General features: G+C 35.8%; 1 protein-coding gene and 1 long non-coding RNA gene across 2 annotated transcripts; one reads left to right on the plus strand and one right to left on the minus strand.

The window, feature by feature from the left end:
* The first annotated feature begins 100 nt into the window (after positions 1–100).
* LOC103991507 (uncharacterized) lies at positions 101–17,251 on the plus strand. The gene is made up of 4 exons (XR_001979146.2): positions 101–219; positions 5,941–6,002; positions 9,601–9,826; positions 16,848–17,251. It is a non-coding gene; the product is annotated as an uncharacterized LOC103991507 (long non-coding RNA).
* On the minus strand, positions 6,890–23,261 carry LOC135678706 (MADS-box transcription factor 23-like). The gene is made up of 9 exons (XM_065191805.1): positions 23,011–23,261; positions 22,726–22,920; positions 19,528–19,606; positions 9,617–9,678; positions 8,044–8,143; positions 7,922–7,963; positions 7,766–7,849; positions 7,524–7,678; positions 6,890–7,443 (listed from the first exon to the last, which is right to left on the minus strand). Exons 2-9 carry the CDS (start codon positions 22,905–22,907, stop codon positions 7,425–7,427), a joined length of 723 nt encoding a protein of 240 aa, XP_065047877.1. The 5' UTR covers positions 22,908–22,920; positions 23,011–23,261; the 3' UTR covers positions 6,890–7,424.
* Between the last annotated feature and the right edge of the window lie 741 nt (positions 23,262–24,002).

The following is a 24,002-nucleotide window of genomic DNA, read 5'->3' on the forward strand; positions in this document are numbered from 1 at the left end:
TATTGTCATACATAGAATATATGTACCGACGCGGCTGGGGATCGAATCCCCCACGTATGAAAAGGGACAATGGCCCATTTATTGAGCTACGGCCCCTTTGTTTATTTCTAGGGAAACTTTATTGCACATCTCCAAGTATATTTATTCCGCTCCCTGACTTCGCCCCCGAGAGTGCGAGAGCGAGCGTTGCCCTAACTCGGAGCGACGATAGGATATCAGGTAATTCACCAACGTAAGTTCTGTTTTGCTTGATCCGATTGATCCGAACATTGATTCTTTTTTCTCGTTCGGTTCGATTTGCTAAATCGAAGGTTCCCCACGGATCGATCTTGATAAGGTTTCCTCTTTTATTTTTGAGTTTTGTTTCGGTATCTGCAAAGATTTAGAGTTGACGGAGATCCCAACCTTGGTCATTCACAAATGTGCCAGTGTTTAGGTTCCCGTGGGCATTAGAGATTGGCTTTCGTGAAAATGAGGGTTATAATCTGGGTGTTTCCGTTTTCTTGGTCGAGGGGTCTGTCACTTTGTCAAGTATTTGTTTTCTGTGTTAAGGAGTGCTGCATTACTTGAACTTGTTTGTCTTGCAAACAGCTTTTGAATATGGTTACACATAACATGTTGTTTGATGGATTTTGAGCCAATATATTTGTAATAGATCATAATTTGTTGAGGAAAAAAAACAAACACATCTTAAGTTCTTCACAACTTGTTTTCCTATGACACTTTTCCACACTCTTTCTGGCCGCAACTGAATTTTGCAAAGCTGGTTCAAGCAACTAGCTTTTCTGCTTTAACACGACTTTTTTCTTGCTTCACTTTTGTTCATAGGATGTTCTTTTGTCCCAAGCACAAGGGTGATAATGGTAGGTTAAGAAACTGCGGATGATCATTCTTGGTAATGAACCATAGGATTTGGGCACACAGGTAGTTTGGTGTTGGTTAGTTAGGAGTACCTGTTTTTACATACTTGTACGGGCTATTTGAATCAATAATTTATTTTAAGTTTAACTTTGGAGTATGGGGTTCGATTATTACTGATTTTGATGTAGAATATGTCTGCGTCTTCAAAGCATGCAATTGTTGTACTTGGGGTGTACCAACTGCCACTTTTGTTAGTGTGACACAGATTTCAAATGGTCATGATGGCCTTTCGGGGACACATATCAATGACTTACTGCTATTTTTTAAGCATTATATAACGGAACTATAGGTTGCTTCTGATATCAGCTTTTATTACCGAGTTAGTGTATTTGTCATTAATAAAATCTCAACTTTGATGATTTGGAAACATAGTGTACCTTAGATTTTCATTGGTATTAGATTGGTGTTCTTGAAATGTGGATGGTATCGCAAGCATGCATCCTTTTGTAGTTGAAGTGTCTGTGATGATCTTATGTTTTTAGTTTATATGTTAGAAATACACTTTTATTGCTTGGTTAGAAGTTAGTCTGTTGTAGGCAGAACAAGGTTAATGCTCTAGTCAGAAATTTTATGTTGGAAACGACTACTTCATATGTTATCTCATAATAGAATGCCTAATGCGTTTTATACCAACAATTTTGTGTTATGAATTGCTTCTAATTGTTAGTTGATGAGGAATGAACATCATAACCAGAGATCGTATGTTCCTCATGGAATGTTATTTGCAGCTTGTCTTGCTTTGCCATTTTATTGAACACTTTCCAGCTGAAACAGAATCTTTGAAAGTTATTTGCTGACTACGAAAATAGAGTGGCCCAGTGCACAAATTTCTCCTTTTTCGAGTTCATGCACTAATGTGGGATTTGGTTATCCTAGCAAACAAGAAACTTGTTTCTAGCACTTGCACCTTTGTCGCATAGATTGTAAAGAAGCAACCTTACCACGTACTATGGTGCCAAGTCTTGTCCTGTAAAGTTCACCTTTTGCGAGGCTGCGAGCTTAAATATCTAGATCCAGTGATTTTAAAAGCGCTAGGCGCCAAGGTCCCAAAACGCTTGAGGCAGTAGGCGCTTGCCCGAGCGAAGCGAGGCACTCTGAAATATTAAAATATAAAATATATATAATACAATAAAAAATATAATTATTTAAATAAAAATATAATTATTTAAATAAAAATATGATATTAAATTAAAAATATACTGTTAACAATATATTATTTACTGTTAAAGTAGTTAGAGGGGAGAAAAAATGTTAACAGTAACAAAGGATTAGTTTAAGATTGTTGTGGCAGCGCTGCGAACGATGGCAGCAACAGTGGCGGAAGCTGTGAATAGTAGCAGTGGTAGCGGCAGAAACTGCGAACAACAATAGTGACAACAGCAAAAGCTGTGGACAGCAGCAGCAACAACGACGAAAGTTGCGGATGACAACGACGAAAGTTACGGAAAGTAGTAGTGGCAGCGGTGAAAGCTCCAGAGGGTGCCGTCAGTGGCAAAGGAACTTACGGTCCACTCCCTCGATAGTGGAAGGAACTGCACACGGAGTGATAGCGGAAGGAAGCTATGGGGGTCGTCGAACTCGTCCGTCGGTGACAGAGGAAGGCCCGGTCAGTTCCGTTTGCAGCGGAGGCAGCGACAGAAAGCATCGACGACGGAGGCAGAAGTAGTGCTAGGGTTCCTTGAGGTCGCGCTAGTGTGAAGGGTGGCTTTTGAGGTAACAAACTACGTTATTTAACCAAGCCAAACTTAAAAGTCTGGTTCGGTTCGCTTAATTGAACTAAGTGCTTGCCCGAAGCGCTCGACACTTGGGCTTGGGCGAGCTTCCAGGCGAAGCATCTTTGAAGCACGTCACCTGGCCCTTAAACGAGGCGCTCGAGCCTCGCCTCGCCTAAGCGCCTAGGCGAGCGCCCGAGCGCCTTTTTAAATCATTGCCTAGATCATTAAGCCTTTATAGTCTGTCAAGCTTCTAGCTATTCTATTTGTATAGAAAACTCTTTTCTTACTTTAATTATCCTTATAAGGTATTTCTTAACTCCCAGAGTAGAGGTAATACCCTAGAATTTAGTCCCACATTAGTAGTGGCTAAAAACTTGAATTTTTTATAAGGGCTTGATGGGTCTTCCGTCAATGGGTGGAGTTAAAGCATTTTGGGCCAAACGTTTAAACTCAACAAAGTAAATGGGTTAATGGGTCGTGACAATTGGTCTTAGATCTAGTCTAGTATTGGGCATGATAAGAGTTTCTAATAGCAAAGGGCTACACGTGGACAGAATTAGAGGGCACATCACAACGTGGAGCTACTAGGTTGGTTCGCATGTGCACTATGTTAGGGCTTGATTATAGGTCATGTTGGTCATTAAAAGATGACATAAAGACCTCAAGTGGGAGACTATAACATCTCAGAATTTAGTCCTATATCCAAAGTGGATAAACACTTGAATTGATATATAAGTGCTTGGTGGATGAACTCTGGTTAATTTGAGATAAAGCATTTTTGGGCTATACTCCACAAAAAATGGGTCAGATATCCTCGTAAGTAGGGTTGCTATTCTGGTTTAGTTGGGTCATGACAGTAGAGGATGCTGGCCGAAGGTTGAGAAACCATAGTACATCATTCTTGGAGGAAAAAAAAAAGATCCATAAATATGGGCAGTCGATTTTGCTTAATCTGTATAATTACCATTATAAATTAACGATGATTTGTTTTTTCTTTTTCGAAAGGAAAAGAGATATTTATTACTTCAAAATTCTAGTACAATGTAAACCTTGCTCCTCAGAATAAAATTGATACCAGATTAGGATGCCAGTTTCCCCTCCAGATCAAATCAGATTTGGAGAGCTTGGTAAAAGATGCAACCCAGTGCACACTTTGGTTCCCTTCTCTAAAAATGTGACAGACCCCCCACTCAACAAACTGTTGTAGGACTTGTTATTTGAATTCTTTGAAACAAAAACTTTTGGTTTCATGCTCTACTTGTCGATAATCTTTTAGAGTATGTCTTGAATTTTGGAATATAATTTTCAATAACAAGTGAAAGATAGACTTTTAAAGGTGCATCTTATTGCTATTGTTCTTATATAGTAGAATATAGAAGGTACAGTTTTCTTCTTGAGCTTTACTTAATCTATGTTATATGTATAGTACTAAAAGAGTATTATTACAGAACATGTTTTAACATATCTAGTTCCTGTCCAATATAAGTTAACCTCCTAAGCATAAGGCTCATTTTTTTGCTTTATGTCCAAATAATCAATATAAGTTGATCAAATTAAGCAATTTAGTGAAATTGATAAATAGATAAGACTTATAATGGAGACCATAATTTGGGAAAATATAATTGCATATAGGGCTTTCTTTTTTTTGTTACCAAATGATCTCTTTTGATGAAATGCTGAAGGACCCTTTTAAATTCCCATATTTATGATTGATTGATGAATCATATTAGATTTCTTTATTTTTGTAAATGTGAGTAATTATTGGAGTTGATAATTCAGATTTACCATGAAACAAAGAAAATAAGTGAACTTTAAAATCTATTTGAATTTGAAAGGTAACTTAGGAAACATCTTGACTTTTGCACTAAACATTCTACATTTTTAAAATAAATTCATTTTAGGATTTTGAGCAATATAGAATGGTCTTGCTTGTGTACATGTATAAATATGTATTGGAATATATTTCATGTATATTTTTGAAAAGCTTTTCATTTTATCACTTCTCTTTTGATCATCCTAGATCTTTAAATTCTCATTGGTGATTGAAGATACTGGTTGATGATGGAACCTGAATGGATCGATTTATCGAAACTCGATATGGGCCGGTGTTACACGTACCAAGAGAAAAGTGGAGAGTACAGAGGAGGCTGAGGGGGGAGAGAGACAAGGACTGATGGAGGGGGAGGAAAAGATGGAGGAGAAAAGGGAGGTAGAGGAGGAGACGGCAGAAGAGGAGGACAGGTAGAGGAAGAGGTGAGAAGGATGATAAATACCAGAGGCCAAGGTGGAACCAGTGGTGGTGATGATAATGTAGCTGTTTGGCGACACTGAGATGACAAAGAGGAGGACTAATTAAAAAAATATAGTCTGCTGCCTGGCTGCCACCCGGCTGCCATGGTTTTAATCATTAAAATCAAATTGCAAGCCTGGTTTTGAACTGGACTAGGCAATTTGGCTCGGTGTCAAAACGTGGTTGGACCACTAAATATTAATCAGTACCATCTAGTTAGATCTGTTTTTAATCCTTGACTATAGGGTTGATTCATAATTAATCACAATCTCTGTGGACTCATTTCAAATAAAGGTTTTCTTTGCTTCTCAACACATTACCTAGGACTTTTCCCTTATGATGATTAGAGAATAATTGGGGTTATAATATGGTTCATCACTGTCTTCACAGTTTCAGGTAGAAAAATATTTAGCCTTTCATTTGCTAAATTAAAAATACTTTATAATATGCATCGAATTTTGGTTTATAGTTATTTTAATAATTATTCTGATACCAATTTCAATAATCTAATGGACCAGAAAGATATCAGTATACTGGGCGGAATATCAACTCGTGCCATCAATATCAGCTAAAGCAAATATTAAAAAGTAGTACTGGTCAGTGCCTGATCATATGGTTTGGTACTGATCCTTGCTTGGGCTGGTAAACACCGAGCGGTATGCAAAATTTGGGAAGGCATAGATTGAGGGCACATCGGAGATCCAAATAGCAATAAGATTTTGGTATTTCTTAATTCTCACAAATTTTGGTACATTATGGGTTGTTTGCTGTTGTTGGGGCTTTATGTCTTGTCGTGTGACTTGCTGTTGTTGCTGACAGTTGTCACAAATGCCTGTGATTGTAATATATTTTCTTGTTTAGTTGTATTGTTATAGTGTGTTCAACAATCATAGGCCACACATCAATTAGTAAGTAGCTTTGATTCTTTTGTTGCCTTAACTCTTAACCAAGTCAAATATCGATCAAGTTTTATTTGTATTTCACATGTATCTGATTTGTGGTTTGTTTCACTAGTTATTGCAGAAGGAGGCAACAAGCTTGAGGTAGTAGCTGCATAATCTGCAAGAAGTTCTGTGGTATATTAATATTCTTTTAAGACTTGTTGATAATATTTGTAAGTTGTGCCAATAGTATCTTGGTTTGTGACCCTGAAAATCTGGAAGACTGTATCTCTGTTTTATGCAAAAATCACTATGGTTCTGTTTATACACGGTTAGCAGGTTGTGCCTGTAGAGTATGGTCAATTATCATAGCTACAAGAATTCTACATCATTGTAGCTTTTGTTAGGCTTTCTGTTATACATAGGTACAGATAATTGTGAACCGAATAGGACTAGTAGAAACAGAATATTATGAATCAAAAGAAAAGACTTTTGGCACATCCATGCCCCTATCATGTTCTTGTATTAACTGGATTTCAAATTCGTAAATTGTGCACGACAATTTCGTTAACCTTAATAGCAAGTTAGAACGATAGGAAGGACAAACTAGAAAATGAAATAGGGGATTAAATTTGAAGAGAGAATGGGCTCAAGAAAAATATGATCTAAAGTTATGGCCATTATTGTTTGTTCTTTACATGGTTCCACCACCTTTTGTGGAGAAGAGTTGTTGGATATACTTATTGTCATGAAGTAATTTCATTGACCTAGGTGTTTTCATGGAACATAGCTACCAGTGAATAATTTAATGTTTATTTCAGTTTTCAAACTAGCTGCAAATGGAATCAGATAACTAAAAAAAAACTAGTGATGAGCAATACTATCGTGAAGATTAAGTAATAATAAAATTTTATAAAATCCCAAGGCTCAGAACTATATTCACAGAAATTGATACTTTTACTTTGATTACCAGGTTATTCACTAGTTTATCTGCTATTTATGTCCTTGTGCGTGCCTTGAAACTTACTATGAATTTACCTTGGCCACGGAGTGGTTGATCTTACTAGATTGAATTCCTTGCCAAAAAAAAAGAGGAAATATAAATGGAAGATAAAGAGGTGCTGCCTTGAAACATCAAGAGCAAAGTTTGTAAATTTAAAGTCTGACATGATTCACTTCATATTCTAGTCTTATTACAGTTTTGCCACCAAATCATATTCGAAACCCACTAGCATCTACTGGAATTGGTGAAACTTATGAGAGTTTCAATTGGATCAACTGATCCCTTTGATATGTTAAATCAGTTTGGTTTGATCTGTTTTGATTAACAGAAGGATCTCTAGACTCTAGGACTGATCAAGCCAAGTGCAGTTTGATTGAGTTTAAAGGGAACAGACTTGTCGCATTTCGTCATGATTAAAGAGAAATCATTGGTGATTAGGATGATGAAAAGAGGAAAATGCTACTACAGCTCTAATTCATACTTAGGAGTATGGTATCACACCAGCAGTAGTATGGTGCTGTCACCATAGCTTAGGATAATTACAACACTGTTATAACCTTGGGATAATATGATGAAGACCATGAACGCTGATTCTTGATCTGTTATCTCTCTCCTTATTTCACTTGAAATATGCTGCATGGTATTTTAGACATTGTATTATTGAACTAATAGTTGATATATGTCAAATATCCATACTAGAAGAAAAACATTACCCTAGTTTTGGAGCTCCAAGTTTTAACTCTTCTCCATGCTGATGTTGTTGGCGTAGTCCAAGATGAATGAGTGCATTTACTTCCTTTGTTATATGAAAACCATGTGGGATAACTGAATTTCTATTAGGGTCATTTTCCTCCGTTGGTGCATAAACCTGAGGAGGCACATGTTTAGTTTTGTGCTATAGTTTATCACTAGTTTAAACAATTTGATTGCAAATTTTCTTAGGATATTAGTATACCTTCTTGTGTAACTCTCTGTTTTCTTGATGCATTATGTTTATTTTCCAGTAAAGCTCCATATTTTCTTGGTGAATAAGGCTCCCCTGCAATGAGAACAGTAGAAATTGCATTACTTCAAACACAATGAGTATCATAGAGACAGTAGGTTGCCGTACCTTCTGATTCAATTTTTGAATTTCATTAATTAGAAGTTGTTCCTGTAAAATGAACAACACAGTCAAGTATACATGAGATAAATAGTAACATTAAGCAGCATTAAGGCAAATGTAAATATGACCTTCGTCTTTCGAACACCACGGAGTCTCATCTCCAGTTGGTTCTCTAGATTTTCTAGATCCTTGACACTTAGACCAGAAAATTCTTCTCCCATCAACTGCCTACAAGTGTTGAAAAAGTTGCTCTTTTATATAAGTTCTCAAGTTTTTATATGGCTGATATAACACATATGAATAGCCACCCAGTATCACTTCTGCAAGTATAGACGTCACACATGCAGTTAGGATACCGGTAAGCCATTGACCATATCTTTTTATGGTTACTATTACCAAAGATCGCCGTTTCAGGTATCAGACCAATTTCGGTGATCTGTTACTGGTACATACCAGTTAGTACTGGTGTACCATGTGTTGGTACATAGGTATGTACTGGTGTTTTTGAGAGGAAAAGAAGAGAGGAAGAGGCGGTGGAGGAATAGAATAGGAAGGAGGACGAAGGCAGAAGGAAGAAGAGGAAATGGTGGAGGAGAAGGAAGACAAAGAAAGAAGAGGAGGAGAAGAGGTAGGTGCGTATCTGGGAAGAAGAAGAAATGCGGCGGCAATGAAGTTGGCAGTGGTGTCACTTAACGACGATGGCAGCAGGATTGCAAAGCAATGGTAGTGGCAGCAGCATTGAATGCGAGAAGAGGGTTTGTGTTTGCGAGCCCTAATTTGTTTATTATAGGATTTTATTTTTTTTTCTAATGCCTAGATGGATGGGCCCCACTGCTATTTTCTGATTTTTTAATTATTTTTACTGAACTGGACCAGGTGATCGTTTCATACTGTTTCAGGTGGTACAGCAGTCCTTGACTATTACTACTATTATCATGGTAATAATATTAGATTGCATTTGCTCACTGTGTGTTTGTATTTTGCATAGATACTATCTATGTCTCTAGCACACTTGGAAGCAAGCAGAGGAGTACTTACCTAGCGGGGAGAATAAAATTATGAAATGATATGATAATTATCTTTCGTTTACATTTTGGCATCAGATAATTTGAAAGTATGTACTGCCAGTCATGGACTGTTGCTTTTGTTGATATGATCTCATATATCACTTTGAAAACATGATTACTAATTAGTATTTACTATACTTTTCATGTTTGATTGTTAAAAATGTTGTAAAATGTCTATCTTGTACTCATACATCCTATGTATTTTCATATTATCTTGAACTATCTTCATGAGATTTCAGATCTTTTTCCCCTTATCAAAAGAACATGAATGATGAACTCCATTCAGTACATTTAATATTTTTTTTATTAATACTTAAAAAAGGATGCCATTTGGCTTCTATTTGTTCATAATACTGACTAATTAGCCTGTACTGTGCAAAGATGTTGGTTGCTTGTACCTAATGATATTATCTAGTTATGGGCAGCGATTGACGTGGAACATATATGTAACAGATATATAATAATCTGTGGTTCATGGTTCATATTACTGATGATTTTTGTTGAAGTCTACTAATGATACTATTTTGTATGTGATTGCAATTATATTTTTGATGCTACATGTTATTGGCTAAGTTACAGAATGATGACTTTTAAGTGCTAATGTTTCTTGTCATGTAGGGTGAAGTGAGCATACCTATGAGTTTCTTGCAATTTATGCAATTGCTGCCTCAAGCTTGTTGCCTCCCTTTGCCAAAACTGTAAGTACAAAGCCCAGGTTTAGCCACACTAGATATTTCTTGGTATTGCTAGATTTATATTTTCACAGTTAACTAGGCTTCGAAAATAATCATCCTATAAGGTGAAGTGGTGAACTATAATCTGAATTCTGAAATTCAATTGTGAGGTATGGCATCAAACACTGAAGAATCTATTTGTTAAAGCTCCTAAAAACATGTTAAGTTATTTCAGATTCCTATAATAATATGATTTTGTTTTTCTAATCAGTTTGTTGTCTTATGTCAATGTTTTGGACCTTTGATTGTGATTCAATTGTTGCCACTTATTGGTGGTTTGTTTATCATGTAAAATTAACCACCAATCTGGATATGCAGCAAACTTGGATTTTTTCTGATAGCTAATAAGTGGAGTAATCTCGATTTAGGAGTATGATCATGACATTTGAAAATGTTATATGGCTTGAGTGGTAGACATGTAGTATAACTTGGATATTCATTTGACTCAAGAAGGTAGAAACTTTGAGAGATAAATAATTTCTATACATGGAACAAATACAAATATGATCTGAAGTAGCAATTACAAACAAGTAAAAGAGCTCAAGTTGCAATCTATACATTACTAAAACCTAGAGATTCTTTGGAGAAGCCTTAGGTTCTCTTCATTGATTCGCAGTTCCAAACCAACTTAGCTTGGCTCATTTTTCCTTTACGAGATCTTGGCAAGGATTCTGGTGTTTTTGTGATTAACCATACGAACTGTCTTCTTCTCGACTTTCCTTTCCTATCTAATATAATAATGGTAGATATGGCATCATGTTTTTCGTCCCGGATCATACAAATAAATGATTGCTCAATATATTATCAACCTCTTTGGACAACAAAATCATAGGATCTTTGGTCACCATTATTGCTGCTGTTTGTTATCACAAATTTGGACCTCACAGTTGGAACCAAGGTATACAGTTTCGAATAATACCGCCCGTACCGAACGATATGTATCGGTCCGTCAGTTGATCGGTACACGAATTGCCCATTACCGGACGGAATATATATATATATATATATATATATATATATATATATATATATATATATATCGAACGATATACCGCTCAGTATATAGTATCGTACTGAGCGAATGTCGAAACTTCGGTACGGTACGATATTTCAATCCTTGGTTGGAACCATGGAGCGAAGTCTTGCTATCCTCACAATTCACTATCATCATGTTTTTCATCCTGGGTGGTATGAGTAAATGATTGCTCAATCTATTGTCAGCAAAAACATAGGATCTTTGGTCACCATTATTGCATCTGTTCGCCATTGTCATTTTGGATCTCACAATTAGAACTTGGGGAGAAGTCTACCATCCTTTTTTTTCCTTAGCTTTGCCTCTAGCTTTGCTGTGCCTTGTATATGATTAAAACTAGTTTCCAATAGTACATAGATGATTATAACTAGCTTCCAATAGCATGACCTATGGAAGAGATTTTTGAGGCTTAACCATGCCCTACAATTTGAGTTCAGATATTCTATTATTGTTCACGTATTGGGCCATCTCGTCTTATTGGTTCTCTCTATAAATTGTTCAGAAATGAGCTTTGATGGGTGTGGTCAAATCTGCCATCTCATCAAATAATAATCTGGTTTCTCAGCTCTACATATTCAATGCATCAAAGGGTATAAGTCTAGGGTTCCAATTTCGCGTACAGTATGTGCTGAGTTTCAGAAATAAAAAAAACTTAAAAAGACTGCATAGTAAAAGAAAAGTACTGGTCCTGTACCATTTGGTATGTGTGGGTACAAGTTGGGTATGGGGATAATGCTCGATTTACCTGTGTGTGTCAATAATCAATTAGACTGGTATTCACCACTTGTATCGAACCGTACTGTATTGGGTGGGTATCGGAAACTTTGATATAAATCATTGGTGACAAACTATGAGTCAAATGGTTTTTATTTGGCCTCATCGTTGTCCTATCCTTGGTTATATGATGCAGCCATTTATGCATGTAATAGTGCCCAAAATCTTTCTTTTCCAAGTGTCAATATAAAAGGTGGTTGCAATATGTATGAAGTAGAAAGTGGTTAAGTATACTCGCAACCATTGGATGACGTAGTTTGTGATAAGAATTAACGGACAATTTTCTTTGAGGTGCAGATCCTTCATGTGAATTCATTACTCATCTACACAATTACAATTATAAAACATATTATAGGAACACATTTTGTTTACTATTTATTATGTGAAATGTCATGTTGTTATGGGATCCATGTCATATAAATATGAAATTGTGTTGAATTCTTATTGAGATTGTTGTAGGCTAATCAAAATAGACGCCCCTAAAGGTAAAAAATAGGGTAAGTCAATTGATACTATCTCTGTGAGATAAAAATTAACATGATCAGATACTTCACCTCACTAATAGTAGCTGTTGCACTTTCTATATTTTGTTCTAAGGTTCTATCTGATGATGACCCTGCAAAGAGTGAACAAGTCACCAAGACAGGGTCATATCAATTTTGGTATGTTAAATTTAGGTAGTAAGCTACATTAGGCCACTTTTCTTTTGCCAGACAATAGGCCACTTTGACCCCCCAAAAAAAAAAAAAAAAAAGAGACAATAAGCCACCATTTGATATTGAAAATGTTATAATTTTATGGATAAAGAGATTAAAACAATTAAGATCGCTTGAAATTTGATTATCCCATCTCCAAAAATGATATGAAGGTAAAGATTATTTCATTTGTTGGAAAAGCCACTTGAATGTTTTATTGTTGTGACTTGTGAGATTGTGTATTTGGCGGGAAGCATAGCCAATCTTCATCCTTTTTTCATTTCAACTCTTCCAGTTATATAGGCTCAATAGTCATAACAATCTCAACCACATATATGGAGGATTATATACACTTTTCAATTGACTTTCGCTCATTTTAGAGAGCATAACAAGAACATGTCCAATCACTAGAAATAAACATAACATTCGATTCAATCTTTCTTTGCTTGATCAAATTTAGTGACCCTCGTTCATAGGATCTCCCTTCTATGAATCTTTTTGTTGAGGCATGCACTCGTTGATGGTTGTTGATAAAACAAATTATTTCTTGTGCCTTGTCCATTGTTTTCTTCACGTGGGATGTCATCAATGTCGATCATAAGGTCGATATGATATATGGTACATGGCCTAAATTGATTTAGATGTGTATTTATCAATTCATCGATTTCTTAATTGGTGCCATTATCCATTGCCACCTGGAGTATTTAGTGTGATTTCCACTATCATCTACAATAGTCTCTGATGGGTCAATGATGTGATTAATCAATGGACTTATGGTACACGACTTCCTATCATGGCTAGGAAGTTGATGATTATTACCCTAGTGGGTTTTGATTAGCTACCACATGTAAGAATCATACCATAGAGATCTTGTTGCATCTTGAAGTAACCTTGACCACGGCTCGGTTTAAATTGATCTGGAACCGGAACCGAACTGGCCCAACAGTTCACTGGCTCCAAATGGAGTCGAAATCGGTACCGAGCAGTTCAGTTTCAAATTTTGGGTTGGGAAACCGGAACTGATGGTTCAAAAAGAAAATAAAAAAGGCCCGATCGATGTTGGGCTTGATTGATCATTGGGGCTCAAACGGTCGGCCCAATGCTCCACCGTTTGGATAGAGGGGCAAATGACCAGTTTGTCCCTTCCAATAGACATATAATTGCTATTTTCTAGGGGTATTTTGGTTATTTCGTAATTAAAATATAAAAAATATTAAAAATATTAAAAAAAATTAGCGGTTCAAACCGAAACCAGCTGTTCCAGTTCTGATTCCAGAAAACAGCCCAGTTTGGTTTGGTTCTTGGTTTTGGGAAACCAAAACTCCTCGTTTTGTAATCGGGGTCAGGGCTATCTTGAAGGATTTTATCCATATGCAGAATTCACCAACTTGATCAGCAAGATATCTTTCTGCAATATTGATTTGGAGGCTTTGTTTATCAATTGTATTTCTAGATGGACATTATAGATATATAATGTGTTGGAAGATGCAAAAGGAGGGTTGAGAATTAAAATTGAATCACTATGAGAGTGCCTGTCTATCATTCTTGTTCTCGTGGGTATATCATTGATCTTAGTGGTTTTGACACTGAGAATTGATACTATGGGGTCAATATCAACCATATATGGTATTGATGTCTTGTTTAAAGGGACCCCCTGCTAGGGATTGGAATGTGATTGACCTCATCATATACTGTTCTTGAATGTGGAGCACGACCAGTTGCATCATCGTCACTAGCACTCCCCGTATTGGTTATCCTGATAAACTGATGGGCACCATATTTAAGGTCCAATAACGTAATTGCGACCATTGCCACTGTTATGCTCATTGGAATGGTCGCAAAGTATGTCTGTGCCTCTTCGTGTGCTCATACATTTAATAGTGCTTCATAGATTACAAATGTTGACAGCAATCTCAGGGTCATTAACAACATCATCGTTAACTCATACTGATCATAGGCATGCTGCTTAGATGCCTGCCTATCAAGCTCCTCTGCAAATGTTTGTTCTGCTCGAGATTTTTTCTATTCCCACTCTACCTAGAAAGTCTTTCTGATTTCTTAAGGGATTGGTGTGCGTTTGGCCATGTCAAGATGTCCATCAGGCAAATGTTACTTCAGCCTTCTTATTCCTCGACCATGAGCAACAAAGTCATAGTAGTTCATACCAAATGTTAATTCTTGTGGTGTGCACTAAGTGATCAATGTGTTGCCATGTTAGATCAGTATTTTACTAAACCTTTTCTGACACATTCCTATATACTACATGAACAACAAATTTAGCATACACTTGGATTGTTGTGGGTGCAGGCCAGATCTGCCTCAATTTTTTTGGTCATCTACGAGGAGATAAACCAGATCCACACAAGTCTAGCATCAATTTGTATATATATAGGTCGGTCCTGATGGAAGTAGCCTAGATCTGTATGTATCTAGATCGAATTTGCATGAACTTAGGTCAAACATGAAAATCTAGCATAGTCTGACACTGATGTAGACCAGATCCTATGTATGTTCAAGTAATCTATGTTGGAAAAATGTTAATTATGTGTAGATCAAGCTTCAATTGAATGAAGAAAGCATCTTCAAGCAAAACATGGTAAGATTACGTATAGATGAATAAAAATTTAAGTAAAAATTCGATTCAAAAGAAAAATAAGCAATGAAATTATAGAAATATCTTCAAATTTACCTTGATTCAAGAACAATGCCAACTCTGGCTTGAAATCCAATCTTTTGATGATAAACCAAGAGAATGAATAAATGAAAGGAAAAGGGTTCTTTTGGTTTGATAAAAACGAGGGGGGCTGCTAGTTGAAGAAATAGAATTGGCATAGTTTGGGAACAACCTACCACTTGGTACAACTAGTATGCTGGTTCAAATCAGTGAAATGCCAGGCATGAACCAGTATTGATTGGTTTCCATGGAGCCATATATTGGTTCATGGTTACACCTGTCCATACAAATCTAAATTACGAGTTTGATTGGTTTTTAACATTGTATGAGAATTGCTATTAGCATTAGTTGCAAATGGAATGTTAGCAATTGTCTGATCACTGTAATTTCACATTATGACTCAATTATGGGTTTTTTGTCTTTACAATTGTTGAATTCATAATTTTCAGGCTGAACGTTCATGATGTATTTTGTTTACTTCTAATTTTCATTGATGAAAGCATGCTTTTGAAATGCAAAGCACTGTGCGGGTAGTTATGTCATCATATATTGCATATGCAGTATGCTGGTGTATATGCAAGGACACCTATGAGTTATTGTTTAAAATATACATAACTTTTCAATATCCAAAAAAAGGAAAAAATCAGTTAAATATTTTCACGCAATCTAGAGACACTTAATGGTAAATGACATTATATCTTAACACATTGGAGGATCGTAAGGTAAGTCAATACACAAAACTACAATAAATATGTACAAATTTTCTAAAGAATTTATTGCTCGTGACAGAAATTTTGATTTGAGGGATAAATATAAGCTTATTTTAGATCATTAAACATTATGCAGTTTTTCAAGCCTATTGAAGTAAGGTTTTAAGGAAATGATCTGTAGCTTTACAATCTAATAAATTTCTTTTTCCCCATCCTTAGAACTTAGCTTGCTGCAAAAACTTTCGTGTTTTTTATTTTTCCAACCATATAGTTTTTCTCTTTTTAGCTACTATATGTCTTCTAAAATTCTTCTCGTTTCTATGATTTTACCAATCTTTAATGCATGTTTTGTATTAATGGCCTTCTGAATTTTTTTAATCCCACCAACGCTTTTCCTGGATCATCATTTCTACCTTTAGATTCTTCAACAATCTCCTTTACCACACTCTTAATCTTAGTGGTTATTGAAGTTACTCCCAGTCAGATTCCGATCGTCTTCTTTCTTCATCCTACATTTTAAAAGCCTTGTATTATTATCTTTGAAATTCTATTATCTAGTTCTTACAAAACTATTTCCTACAATTTGCTGTTTATTTCCTAAAGCACCATCAATATATGTTGATTTCTCTATATTTCTGTTGGCACAGCTTTATGATCCTTTCCCTATTTACCTCTTGTCTTCGTCTCTCTTTCTGTCAAAATTTTCTTTGCCATGTGGGACCGTTCAACCATATTGGTCTGTTGAACTGCCATCATGGTATAGGTATCTTGAAAGGAGACTATGACTGTAAGCAAAATGTTGTTGTGGCTGGTTCTCTCCTTCGAGGTCTTGTGAGAACAAGAAGCCAATATTTATCTGTCTAAATATGACAAGAAACCACATAGGCAGTGATTTAAGACACAGATTGATCAATTCAATTGCTTATATGTAAGTTCTAAGGATCATAGAAGTCAACATCAGCAGCAAGAAAATGGTAGTGTTGTTTCTTTTGAAAGTTTAATGCCATAAAATATTTTCTTTTGTTTCATTTGTTACTTTTTCCAGCAAGTCTGGATTTTATGAGGAGCAGGTTTGGATTGTATAAGTTTGGCTTTTTCAAATTGTAAAGAGCAATTTATAGTTTGTCAGCAAAGCACCTAGCCTTTTGACAACACATCTTTTACTGAGTGGAGCAGCAAGCATTTCTGTCAAAGCTAGCCATAGGGTCTAAATGAGCATTTTACTTTTGCATTCTCTGGGATTAGATGCGATCTCATGGGCATGAAGATTTAAATGTCTGTTTAGAATGAACTGAATGAGTCAATGGGCACTGACCTAAATGAAATGGCTTTGATGACTGAGTTGAGAGACGGACTGAAGCTGCTATTCTGGTATCTTTGCAAGATGGATTATGATAGCACAATGGAGGCCGATACCTTCTTTTGCCTAACCCTCAGTGGCCTTGCAAGAGCTTCCTGAATGAGCTACAGATGTTGACCACCTATTATAACATACCCTTGATTATTATGCATTGCCAACTTTGTATTTAAGTATTGGCAACTGCTTCCCAACTGGAATGATGTAGCCACAGTCCCTGCACTTCATTGTGTTCGCTGTGGTTGAGATGTGACATATATGTAATATGGAATGAGATATGCTGTCTTTGGTAGCTCCTGCTGGTTTGATTCTTTATTACGAAATAAGTGGTAACTTCACCATAAACAATAGAAAGAGATTTTGAATTCTCTTGATTTAAGTAGAGATATTGCTCTAATCAGTGATCAATGGTAATAAAAGATTCACGAAGCCCTGGACCTTGCTATTAATTACTGAATAAGCAGTACTCATATAACTGTGATATCAACTTGTATTATACATTCATTTCTTTGTTTGTTTTTTTTTGTTTTTGGTTTTCTAAACTGCTCATGCTTGGTTCTATTGTTTGTTCATGTCTGTCATATTCACTGTCATTCTGTATCTAGCTCGAACCAGAGTACCAAGATAGATTGTTTTTTATCAACAAAATATTTGGTCCGACTTTGCCTTCTAATTCTGGCAGGTTGTATTTCATATGCTGGGATTATAACTAACTATTACAATAGGCATAATCTTGTGAAACATACATATTTAGTGGTAGCAGATAATGTTCGTTATCTGTAACATTAGTTTGTGCTACATATTTGTTAATATTCTTCTTGAACTTTGTGACTTGGAGAAGGATATTACTAAGGGAGCTTATCAAAGACAAACCAAGTGGTTATTTTTTGTTAATTCTATAATATCTTAATCTGGAATATTTTGAATTACCAACCAATTGACTCATTGCAATAGATCATAAATCTGAAGCAGTGTTCAATGAGAGAAAACATTGCAATTTATTTTCATATTTGTGGTTGAAGTTTAGTAGCCATCTAATTATAGGCGTCCTAATATTCAACAATCATTGTAAGTTGAGTTTAGCAGGTTTCATATAGTTACAATCATTGCCTTTTAGCGTATAACAATAAGTTATCAAAATTGGTTATATGGATCTTTTCTCACATTAGTTATAAAATATGTGATATCACTAGTTAAATCAAGAGCATTCAGATCAATTTTTATTGGTTCTGGTAAAATCTTTTCTCAATCAATCTTTACCTCCACTCTTTCTTACATCGTGAAGTCAATGGTCTCCTTCGAGTATATCCATATCATTTGAAATAATCTTTTTTTTATGTTTTTTTCCTCTCCATCTTAAATGAAAAAACTTCTTATTCTATCTAGTGATTTTATTCATCTCAATATTCTTTTGTGCATATAGTTTCTAATTTTTAACCCTCAATCTAATTGACCGTATGGTTATTTTATATGCTATTTTTTTAATCAAAGAGGATGTTGATCGTAAAAACTTAGATACCCTTTCTACTTTAATAACTGTTTGATTCCAAAAGAACTCTAAAGAATAAAGAGGCATCGGAAGATGTTCAATGAATTCAACCACGCGATGGATAATGGGAGACAGATGGAATTGTTGATATGGTATCACCGCCTAAAACTATCCTACTTGCTTGCCAAACTCATTGCCCAGGTTGCTAGTAGCACCACCTAAGTAGGGCAGAAGTCATCATTGTAGGTTGTGGCACCATTGATTTTCAACAACTATCTATCTGATGGTGGCACTGCCAAAAAGCTACTGTACCGTCTCTCATGGCAAAAATCTTGTTGGTACACTATTTCTCAGCCGGAAGGAAGACCTAGGGCATCCATAATTACCTCATCAGGATATTGAGCATGGTATCTAAGAGTGTCAAAAGTGGTTGTTTCAAGAATCTAACTATTGTTTTGAATTGTGAAATCCTTGAACTTTTAACCATTCTACATCTTCAACCAATTTAGCTGTAAAAGAGAGAAGTTTCTGCTTAACAAGAGGGCGAAAGGATGATTTAGAGAAGTCCTTTAACAGTGGGGTGAATCCCATGCATAAATATCACCTCCACAACCTTAAGAGAAGGCGTGAAGAGGTATTTATACAGCTTTTTTCTCGCTAATGTAACGTGATTTGTTTATTCAAGAAAATTTATTTCCTCTCATGTGATATTACTCGAAGTAAAATTAGATGTACTTTCCACATTAGTTAAGCATACTTTCTTTTTTCTGTAAAAAATGACTTTCTTAAGATAGCTTAAACACATATTCCTTGAAATAATCTAACTAAAGGGTTACCAAACCTTTCTATGACCCAAAAAGCAAAGAATTCTTTTTTTCGAAAAAAAGAAAAAAGGTTAATAGAACTATAAAATATATTTGTAGACTGCTTGCGTATTACCTTTCATGGAAAAGTTATTTTGGTTGTACCCTAATAGGATAACATGATGATGAAATAAGCAGAGTTAATTAACCAAGAAGGTTACAAACATACAAATCTATAGTAAAAGAATACTTGTTATGATTGAGGATAAAACATACCTTTATTTCTGAAGCTGTGTCCACAATCAGATGGTTCTCTGCCTTTGCCCTAGTATACCTTTCTATGACAGACTTCATGCTGCACAAGTACCTTATATTAGCTTTAATTTTGACATTTTATAAATTGTTACACATGAGAAACATATGCATTGTATATGATGAGTGTAAAATAAGATTAGTTGTAACTAGCTTGCATATTGAGAAGACAGAGGATCAATCAAACTAAGGTAAAGAAGTTTTCTGTCACCAAATAGAGAAAAAAAAAGAAAAGCTTATTGTCATAAATATAAATAAATTACATAACATAAAGATTACTAACTTATGCTCACATTTTACTTTTTTAATGATCTGAATACATATACAATGACAGGCGAAGGATTCTAACAACTGGAACTCCCACTTACACACTCCCCTCTAATTGCTAATTATACACACAATATTGTTTCTGGAATCATGCATTTGGTAGAGTCGCAGTTGGCTTCTCAGTGTATACTTGAATTGAAATCAAATGAAGGAAGCCTCACCTTTCCAATCCACTCCCACAATATTAACAATGCAGTTAAATACATTGTAGACATAGCAGTATACTAAAACAATAAAATCTAATTTATCTCGATTTCATGATAATTTACAATCCTATCACAACAGCAGACATAAATGCATAAACATTTAACGATCTAGGGTTCTAAACCTCTTTAATCGAGGTCTATAAATTGGTCAGGCCAATGAAATGGTTTATTGCAAGACCATTGACGGGTGTAGCAAGCATTTGTTTATTGACATCAAAATTTGACTTTAGGGAATGTCCAGCTTAATAAAGTTCATCAATTAGACATTTCCATTCACTGAACAGCATTGATTATAATCATCCATATCAAGTTTCCTCTCACAGATTTTACCTATATAATTGACAATTTTAAAACTAAAGGAGGGAATGTACAACTTAATAAAGTTCATCAATTAGACATTTCCTTTCACTGAACAGCGTTGATTATAATCATCCAGTTTCCTCTCACAGATTTTACCTATATAATTTTTCTCACTGATTTTACCTATATAATTCACAATTTTAAAACTAAAAGCATACATAAATACATATATACGTATAACACACATACACAAGTACACATATACATACATACATACACAAGAAAAAAAAAGAAATTTTCTTCCTTTTAGTTTGTATGTGAAACTATTTAAGTTTTCATATTCATTTTATGTAGTAGATACCAAATAGTTAGGGCTTTACGATTTTGTTTTTGTATTGTTCGAATTTATAATTAAGAGGTCCTCCCTTCACTCAAATGCAAAATAAATGGTTTTATTCAACCACTCAAAGATTGTGAAAAAAAAAAAAAAACTACTTGAACACAAAAACACATTCATTTTTTTCTATAGTAATAATAAGAGAATTTATTTTTGAGATATAGAAGAGATCTACAAGCACACGACACAAAAATATAATGTCCATCTATGTACGAATATGTTATTACACCGTATTCCTCCCTGCATGTACTTTTGCCATAAAGAAGGCAAAGGATACCACAAATTTATGATTAAGATAGACGTGAAAACGAAGGTCATGCTTTAAAAGTGATCATCAATATCTGTGGAAGTGTTCATGACTTGAGAAAATGTATCTCCTTTTCGGAATACAGCCAAAATGGTTTCTTCTCCTATATGTTGATAACCAATATTTTATTCTGAATGTCCTAAAACCACTATGTTTATGTACATGCTTATTCCGAATGTGAATATTAGATAGGACAACAAACTCCAGGGTGGATTGTCATTAAGGTGTTACATCTTTTAATTCAATGAAGTTTAAATTGTTTTTGACAGACTATTAAACTGTAGAATGGTGAGATTAATGGGAAACAAAGAGCAAACATATATGCTAATGAAACATGAGATTTCAAAGTGACATAATGTTCAAAGTGATTAAATATTTCTCTTAAATGTTTACATTAGTCTTTAGTATTTTGACTATGTGACTGAAGTAAAGGAGCATTCATGACACTGAAAACAAGCGAGATAGGAATCAACTCGAGATACAGAACTAGACAACTCATCAGCTTATAGTTGTGTGATATAACAAGACAACTACTCCAATTTAAGATTCGACAGAAGCAATCGATCTAGCAAACATTGCTGTAGATTAATTAACTCGCCCAAAAGATCCAACAGTTCTTCTATGTCCACAAAATATCATGCTGATAACTAGCAGATCTGAATGAGGTAAAGAAATTTAAGTTTCAGCTAACACAGCAGTATATACACATCTTAAGGTATACAACATGTTTGCCAAAGTAACGAACCAATTTGAGTGAGAGCTTATTTGTTTAACTAGTTCAAATTACTAGATCGTGAAACTACAGCATGATCGATCTATTCTTGTATCATCCAACTTAAACGTCTATCTTTCCTCAGAGGTAGGAAAAAGCAATTCAAACACAAAGAAATATTGCCTGCTAACCTACTTTTCCTCATTATCATATCGAGAATCCAATCTCCAAGTTTTGTCAACACAATCCTTGCCTTTCATCATACCATTTTGCATATTTAATTATCTGATTTAGTTGGTTACATATGTACTAAAGATGAGAGGCTGAGACTAAAATTGACAACCTTCAGATTTTTGCACCAATTTAGACAGCATAAAGGCAAAGAGAGAAGGGAAAAAACTGAGCTATAATCACTCAGACACAAACAGCTTAATCAAACCCTTTTACGTGAACTATGGCTCTTCTTTATTCATATGCATCCCGGGGATTCTTCCGCTATCATCTACGTCAAATGATCACCAAGTTACAAGAACTGTCCTAGTTATTGTTACTATAGAGATGAAGGTAAGATCATTTCGTCGTCTCCATAGTGGTGAAGTCTGAGACAGTGCCTAAGAAGTCTACATCGAGTATAAATATCTCTAACACATGGAGTTGTGTCGTAGTTGAAGAACGACCAGTGTTGAGAGATCCGGATCCACATTTGTTATCTTTCCCCGACTTCAACTCGCTTCAGATCTCGGCGCCAAACCCACTAAAAGGGGTCTAGTAGTGGCATAACAAGCAAGTACACGTTTTCCCCAACCAAGCCCTAACACTAACGTCCTTTTTACCAAGACAAGTATAAGCAGAACCTCTTTAGATCAGTTTAAGCGGAGAGAGAGAGAGAGAGAGAGAGAGAGGGAGAAAGAACCTGGTGCTGGCGTAATCATAGAGTCGGCCGGTGCCGGAGAACACCACCACACCGACCTCAGCATCGCAAAGGATGGCAAGCTCCTTGGCCTTCTTCAGTAACCCGTTCCTCCTCTTCGAGAAGGTCACCTGCCGACTTGCGGAGTTATCAATCCTGCGGATCACGATCTTCCCTCTCCCCATATTCCTGCTCCCTCTGACCACCTCAACAACATATCACCAGTTAAAACAGAGATGGAAGAGATGATTATAAACAAGAGGAAGAGACGCTTGTACGGATGCAAACCTGTAGCCGGAGAGGAGGACGAGGAAAATACTGAACTGGAGCTCTTGATTACCCCTCTCTCTCTCTCTCTCTCTCTTTATTTTGTGGGGATGCGACCTTTTAGGTCAGCGCTGTCTCTCTGCTCATTATATCTTATGCAAAAAGGCCAGCCCTAAGAGAAGGAGAAAGCTTAAACCAAACCACCCCTCCATTGCCTGATTTGACGGATTCGTTCGTGCATCCCATCGTGCGCAGGGGGTCGAATCGAAGCACATTTGCCTCGGCATTTGATTTCCTGCGGTTTCGGCTCCCCTTCTCTTGTCAGAAAACCGGAGGCGGAAGCAGAAAAGGTGCGACCGCATTGCTCGCGGGCCCCGCGCGGGCCCGGAGACGGACGCCTAATCTTTTCTTGGTCGTTAAGAGAATTTTGGCATGCAAACTTAAAGCATTTTAGGCAGGTGTTTTGGTAGCTGAAGTTTTTACCCATACCAATTTATATATTATTAATGTTACAAATGGCATTGTATCGGAAGTATCATCGGGTAGACACTCATCTTTTTCAAGAAGTATGGACGAGTCAAGTAATTAATGCATGCTCCCTTATATTATTAGCCTTGGAATTTGATTGTATCTTGTATATCTTTGCGTGTGCTGATTAAGATTCCATTATATAATTGTGCATACTCGATTTCAGTAGTGGACCGACCATCTCATCAAAGGTTTGGTGCACAAGTTCCGAGATGGGGTTCCTTCGATAAGAAAATATAAGACTATAAAATAATAAAAGATATATTCTCTGATGTTTACAGCTCACCAATCACCTGTTGATGGATCACTAGACTATAAAATATAAGATTTGTTTCTGTCTTAAGAAGCGTGGACAAAGACATAAAACTCGTGTATTATTGGAAGAGAATCGTTGAGCTTAGTTAAATAAAGAAGTAAGAAAAAATATAATATATATATCTAAGTTAAAATTGAAAATGATATACTCATCAAATCCTCATAAATCA

Source organism: Musa acuminata, chromosome BXJ1-7, assembly GCF_036884655.1.
Source record: "Musa acuminata AAA Group cultivar baxijiao chromosome BXJ1-7, Cavendish_Baxijiao_AAA, whole genome shotgun sequence".
Taxonomy (NCBI): domain Eukaryota; kingdom Viridiplantae; phylum Streptophyta; class Magnoliopsida; order Zingiberales; family Musaceae; genus Musa; species Musa acuminata.

Bases quoted from the DNA above. Each gene is read 5' to 3' on its own strand.
- LOC135678706 (XM_065191805.1), bottom strand. From the start codon at position 22,907: ATGGGGAGAGGGAAGATCGTGATCCGCAGGATTGATAACTCCGCAAGT. The intron at 7,850-7,921 runs GTACGGCAACCT...TTCTCATTGCAG, and splicing joins TTCAAAAATTGAATCAGAAG to GGGAGCCTTATTCACCAAGA. The intron at 7,679-7,765 runs GTATACTAATAT...GTGCCTCCTCAG, and splicing joins ACAGAGAGTTACACAAGAAG to GTTTATGCACCAACGGAGGA.